Genomic DNA, 6963 nt, shown 5'->3' with positions numbered 1-6963 from the left:
GTATACAAGTGTTCATTTTAGCACTGTAAAAGCAAAAATATGGAAAACTATACCCAACATAAATTATAAAAATGAACCTGTTGAATGAAAAGATCAAACTACTAAGACTACATACAGAATACTATATTTTATAAAGCTCACCAACAAAAGTAAACAATATGTAGCTTTGGTATATTTGTATAAAAACAAAAGAAAAAAAGCAAAGGAATGAATGATTGGTTCAGGACAGTACTCACCTCTGGGGAGAAGGGGAGGCTGGGGACTGGAATAGAGAAGGAACACAAAGGCAGAGTCAATACTACCAGAAATGTTCTAGTTCTTAATTAGGGAGTGAATACATAGGTGTTTTATTACTGTGCTTAATAACTTCAATGTTACATATATTTTTGTATATGTATCAAATATTACATACAGAAATATAGTGATCAGTGGTTACCAGAGGCAATGTAGCGGGTGGGAGAAATAGGTTAAGGGGGTCAAAAGGTACAAATTTCCAGTTATAAAATAAATAAGTCCTGGGGATGTAACATACACCATTGTGCCTATAGTTAATAGAACTGTATTGCATATCTGAAAGTGCTAAGAGAGTAGATCTTAAAACTCATCACAAGAAAAAAAAACTGTAACTATGTGTAATGATGGATTCTTGTGGTGACCATTTCACAATACATACATGTATTGAATCGTTGCGCACCTAAAACTTATGTCAATTATATCTCAATAAATGGAAAGTGACCAAAAAAGAGAAATGGTGACCCTAAATACTTTCATACTGCTACGAAGAAACTATGAAAAAGAAAATCATCTTTCCTTAAATATATATCTACAGATATTTGAGAAAGCAGAGGCATAGGTGGTTAGGTAGAACAGTGGAATTTTTCAGTCACAAAGAATATTGGTCAACCAGTGATTAGTTGTGGATCTTGGACAAGTTATTGTATTTGAATCTAATCTTTAACTCTCTGGTGGTCCAGCGGTCAGGACTCCATGCTTCCACTACAGGGGGCACGGGTTCAAACCCTAATCAGGGAACTAAGATCCCGCATGCTGTGGGGCTTGGGACTGTAAAGATTAAAAGATTATTATAAAGTGACTGATGGGACTTTCCTGGTGGCACAGTGGTTAAGAATCCGCCTGCCAATGCAGGGGACACGGGTTTGAGCCCTGGTCCAGGAAGATCCTACATGCCGTGGAGCAACTAAGCCCGTGCGCCACAACTACTGAAGCCCGCTCGCCTAGAGCCCGTGCTCCTCAACAAGAGAAGCCACTGCAATGAGAAGCCGCCGCTCACCAGAACTAGAGAAAGCCTGCACACAGCAATAAAGACCCAACACAGCCATTAATCAATCAATCAATCAATCGACTGGTGAAGACTATACATTAAACAAATTGTAGTTATTAATACTCCCCATGACTACTACCCAAATTTAAGAAACTCCTTATGGTTCAGATGGACTAAATTCAGCCACAACCAATAAGATAATGGAAAAATGACTTGTTAAAACAAAAACCACCAAAATTTTTGCATTTAAATAGTTTCCTTTCAAAGACCCCCCCCCTTTTTTTTCATACCTATGACTCATGTATTTTGCAACTAGAAGTCTGTACCTCATAATCTCCCTCACCTATTTCTCTCCCCTCTCCCCATCCTCCTCTCTGGCAACCACCTGTTTATTCTCTGTATCTATAACTCTGTTTCTGTTATGTTCATGCGTTTTGTTTTTTTTAGATTCCACATATAACTGAAATCATACAGTATTTGACTTTCTAAAGATGGTATAGACTTCTTTCACTGAAGTTACTATTGCTCAGGGTAATTTTAGAAATCTTCCATTGGAACTGTTTACTTTTGAAAAATTTTTTTCCAGTAGAGGAAAACCTAATTCTTTGAGGGTAGATTTAACCTGTGATAGTCATAAAATATTTTGAATCAAGTCTGATGAATAAAGTACATAGGGCCATTATTAAGATTCTGGTCCAAATTAACATATAACTACGATGAGACTAATTCTCTTGGATGACTTACAAATGGATGTTCAGGTTGTTTTCAAAGAGAAGTTTCAGAAAAGTTTTTAGCAATGGCAAGCAGAAAAACATAATTATAGCTTCATGAGGTTACTAATTGGAAGGACAACATCTTAATGCATAAAGAATCTTATTTCTATATAGTACAAGTCTACAATTGCTGAAGAGACAATTGCTCAAATCAGTTGCCTTTAACCTTTAATTTTTGTACAGGTTAACAAAAATCTTCCTATTTTCAGTTAAACATAAAGATCTTTTCTTTGAGGAGAAAAATATTCCAGCAACTACTAAATCAATTTTGTATTTGAAGGATCAAGAATAAACAATTACATAGTTTTGAAAAGATTCTATAAAAGCAATCAAACAATGAAAAGCAAAGTTATGAACACTACATAGGAAGAAGTTCCTATTTATAATAGGTACATGCAACATATTTTGAATCAATAAATAGCAACTTTCTGATCTCAGTACTTGGTAGTATATATGATAATTTATTATTTTGATTTGCTGGAATACTACTACACTAATACATGGTTTTAAGAAAATATTATAGAGAAGTTTTATTGCCACTTGTTTACTCCACATAAAGGAGAAAAAGAGAGTCAATGACACCCCAATATAATTTCTTTAGAAGTCTGATACGAGAAACCACAGAAAACATTCTTAACCAATAAGACATGAATTAGATTCTAAATGCATTTTCTGATATAAAACATGGAGAAAAAAGGAACAAAACTCTCAAGTGTACCATTTGCAAGAGTAGTTTCTGCAGTTTCAACAATCTCTTATCTAGGCATTTAACAGCACTGTAAGTTTAAAATGCATTTAGGAATTAAGAGAATGAATAATACTCCTTAGAGTACACAGTTTATTCAAACATTTAAAAATAAATTAGTTACACAGAATATAGTGAAATTAGTCAAAAACAGTATCAAGTAATTTGTTTTTAAAGTGGCAGTACAACACAGTAAAAGCAGTGGCTTTAATAACTATTTGGGAGAATCACACAGAAGCAACTAGAAATACTTTTCAAAGAAATATGCAAATTTTTACTTTTTCTTTTTTCCATTTATAATTTAGAATTTTAGCTCTACTTTATGTCTTTTTGGTAGGTGATCTTAACATCTGAGGTTAAAGGAACAGGCCTCACAATTAAGTAGCCATCTTCTCTGAATATTTCATCCTTCTGTTCCTGTGAATATAATCACCTTTCAGTTGCATGATTCCTTCAGCCTGATTCACATTTCATATCTCAAAGAATATGTTTCTAATAAAGAGACTGTGCATATTGACTCTACTATTAATCTTTTCATACCATTGTCAGGTCCTTCAAGGCTGTGCTTCTGACTACCCACACATGAAGTAACAGCCAGCCACATGTTCCATTTACTTCACTTTACTTCCCTTATGAGTAGTTCATATTTTATGGGTAGCTAGGGTACCAACTTAGTAATGTTAGATGACTACTGTATAGATAAAACCAGTAATGGAAATGTAACACCTTCATGTTCCTAAATGCTATACACATGACAAAGGCAGAAATATGTTAAAGAAAAAAAATTTTAAATAATCTTAGAAAGAATAAAAGATCCCCTCCCCCACAAAAATACATGTAACACACTAGTAACCAAACCTAGACAAGCATTATAATACAAGAACTCCATTAGACATAAGAAATAGCTGAAGCCAGGTTTTGAGCCTTATTCTCCACATCCAGCCAGTTGTAGCCAGTCCACTGAGTGCTACGGAGTTAAATGCTTTTGGGATTGACTGAAATACGGTTACAATTGTACAAGAGAACACTGGTTCAGATCCAGCAATGACTTATGGACTTGCCCACAGGCTGACAGCAAAAAATTGGGACATTTAAATCTGCTTCACGATAGACCTTCATCTGCTAGCTGAGCCCACTTACAATTTTTTCTTCTTATTTTTTTGATCTAATATATCCAAGGCACTGGCTTTTGGAATGTGGCCTTCTGCCTTACTGTACTGACAAGCCTAGGTTGCCATTTAATAAGGACCATCACAGCTACTAGGCAATGAGCTTCAGGGCTGGACAGATGGAGTAGTGTTCTTCACTGCCCCAGCTTCCTTGTGAACAAGATGACTGACAGCAGTAAACTATACTAAATCCTAAGGCATGACTAAAGGAAAATTTAGGAAGGCCTAAAAGAGAGGTACCAAACTTGCACTGCAAATACAAAATATAATATTTTAATATTCTTCATAAATATTTATAAAAATATACACATATAACAAGCCACTTTATAATGCTGCTAAAACCATGAAGAGCTGTTAGATCAGTAGATATATCAACATCCTGGGCTTTAAAGTAATGTAAAGAAATATTTTCAATTAAAGTTCAATAAATATACTGGAGAGAATTAAATATAACAGGAAAAACAGTTTCAATCTTTCTGTTTTTACAATATCTTTTATTGGTAATGATGGACTTGAAGTATTCAACAGTTCAACTACAATCTATAAAGGGTTTTTGTAAAAATGCATTCATTTACTGAAAATAAATAAATCCAGACTCTGTACAGTTTAGAAAAACTATAATGGTGGCAAATAGCAAAATAGAAAGATAATAAATCTTGGGTTCAAAATGAAATGACTAAATCAAAGAAGAGTGTTAAACATATTTTGGGAGTCTCCTCATTAGGGAGTCATGTAATGGACACCATTCCCTCTCAAGGCTCTCAAATGGGCACTAGAATAATGTCGACTTTAAAGCCTTCTCCTCTAATATCCCCTCTGGTTCAATTTTTGATTATGAAACAAATCCTTTCGGCATGCAATGAAAAAATAAAACTGCAGATTCGTTCAGAGGGAATTAGTTCAGTTAGATCTTTTGGTGTCCTAACAATTCAAACTGAAATTAAGGGCTTCCCACAGCATTCCTATAAGCTTCTGAAAACACAACTAAAGGGCACTCAGAAAGATGAAACATTTTTCCTATTTCTGTAAATATCCAAGGAATTGAAAACTCAACACCTAGAAAAAGCAAGGCATAAATTCATCAGCACCAAGTAGAAAAGATCTTCAAATGGAGCAGGTCTGTTATGTGTCCTGATATCCTTGTGTTGATGAATAGGTTCCAATCTCCCCTCTAGGAAAAATCCACTGCCTAAGGTTAACACCTTTAGGCAAAAGGTAAAAGCTCAGCAAAATGACTTCATTTTACATTTTGATTCATACACACTTTTAAAAAAAAGGAATTTCAAGGTGTTGGCACTCCTTTAAACACATTTTTTTTGCAGGAGATATGGTTTCAGGTTAGAGTGTCTTCCTTCCCTACTTCATCATTTGTTAAAGTGGGAAGTATGAACTTTATTACTAGTAGTTTCAGCTACCATTTCAAAAGTTGCACTTAGTCACAATACAACAGTTTACATTTAAATGAGACTCTAGTAGTAGTTAAAACTGTTCAAAGGTGGCCATTACAAAATACTGGTAGTCTTTCTTGCCTATCAGATGTTATTAAATTGTTGGTGGCTGGAGTTCAAGTCACATACAGTCAACCACATTACTGGATCCATGACCTACATCTCGAATTTGGCTAGTTAAACAGGCACACACAGCTACACCTGCTCCAGCTCTGCAGTGAGACACAGATCCAACAAGCTCCCACCTGAAAAGATAGAGGAGAAAGGATGTTATCTTAAAACAAATCATGATTTACTTTACTCAAAAGACAAAACAAAAAAATCCCTATTATGGGACTGGTTTTGAAAGATAGTAAGCTATCCCCAAAGTTTTCTGTTAACTACATGTAGCAGCATTTTAGCACTCCGGAATAATCTGTTACTGGAAGATCCCATTAAAGTGTAAAGGAAATAAAAATTACCTATTCAGCACTGGATCAAATGCTTCTACTGTATTTAAGTATGCATTGCCATTATGACCACCAACTGCAAAGATTTTGCCCATCACTGTTGCGATCCCCACTCCACCCCTGGGAGTGGTAAGGGCTGCTACATAATCCCACTTGTTGCTTCGAGGATCATACCGCTCAACTGAACTCAGAGGAGAATTATCATCAAAACCACCTATATAAAGAAAGATTTTTAAAATAGCATTGTTTCATAGAAAGTAACCATTAAATTTCAATTCAATAGCTTCTACAAACCAATCTTTTCAAAACATTTTAGAAAACCCCAACATCTATCACTACTACCAACTCCTATTATACATTTACTACAATTCAAGATAATTTAAATAGTATTTTCCTCAATATTAGGATTAAAAATCTTAAAGTGAGAAAAACTAAAGTCCTTATATTTAAGCAGATAATTTAGGAGAAAAAAAACCCATGGACATTCATATAATTTTCCCTTAGCTTCCTAGAGGCAAGCAAGAAAGTACTGAGATTCCTTCTCTTTGTGTGTACATGTATATATTAGATTTTTAAACAGTAAGAAGGCTTGAGAAGAGAATAAACTACACTAAGTCACTTGACTCATTTAGATATGTCAAAGTTTTCCAACTGTTTCCCGTAGTACTATAATCGTAATCATAATTACAGAGATGGTGGACTATGACTGAATTCTTACCAATTTTTGCCAAAACTACATCTTCATGCTCCCTATTCTAGATGCCGACAGTCCTCTCTATATATCATCTTAACAATGTTACTTATTATGTTCCTGATTGTTAAACACAGAGACTGCTATTTTAACAGTGCTCTTTCCTTTAAAAATATATGTGTCTCTTTTTAGGCTCCACCTCAGTCTACATGAGTAATAGGTCTCCCTGATAACTAAGCCTATTTTCCTGAGGACAGAAGTGTTGATATTATGACAGTCTATTTAGAAACAAGGTCAGGTTAAAAAAAAAAAATCAACAAACTTCTCTAATGGGTTTAATTTTATTAAATCAAGTGAGGTAAAATTCACTGATCGGGAGTTCCCTGGTGGTGCAGTGGTTAAGAAT

The 6963-nt window shown here is 34.6% G+C and overlaps 1 protein-coding gene across 3 annotated transcripts in view; it reads right to left on the bottom strand.

The window, feature by feature from the left end:
* Nucleotides 1-2544: 2544 nt before the first annotated feature.
* Nucleotides 2545-6963, bottom strand: part of KLHL8 (kelch like family member 8) — a 45438-nt gene continuing 41019 nt past the window's right edge. The window contains exons 9-10 of one of the 3 annotated variants that reach the window (XM_029236040.1): nt 5879-6080; nt 3574-5662 (exon numbers count right to left, since the gene is read on the bottom strand). In XM_029236040.1, coding sequence (XP_029091873.1) covers nt 5539-5662; nt 5879-6080 — 326 coding nt within the window. In that variant the 3' untranslated portion in view covers nt 3574-5538. Of the gene's footprint in view, nt 5663-5878; nt 6081-6963 lie in introns of all 3 variants that reach the window. The other 2 variants (XM_029236043.1, XM_029236042.1) reach the window with 2 other exon arrangements.

This window comes from Monodon monoceros, unplaced genomic scaffold, assembly GCF_005190385.1.
Source record: "Monodon monoceros isolate NGI ecotype Baffin Bay Population unplaced genomic scaffold, NGI_Narwhal_1 Super_Scaffold_20, whole genome shotgun sequence".
NCBI classification, from domain to species: Eukaryota; Metazoa; Chordata; class Mammalia; order Artiodactyla; family Monodontidae; genus Monodon; species Monodon monoceros.
The sequence above is the reverse complement of the archived record's forward strand: the minus strand, read 5'-3'. Positions and strand labels throughout refer to the sequence as shown.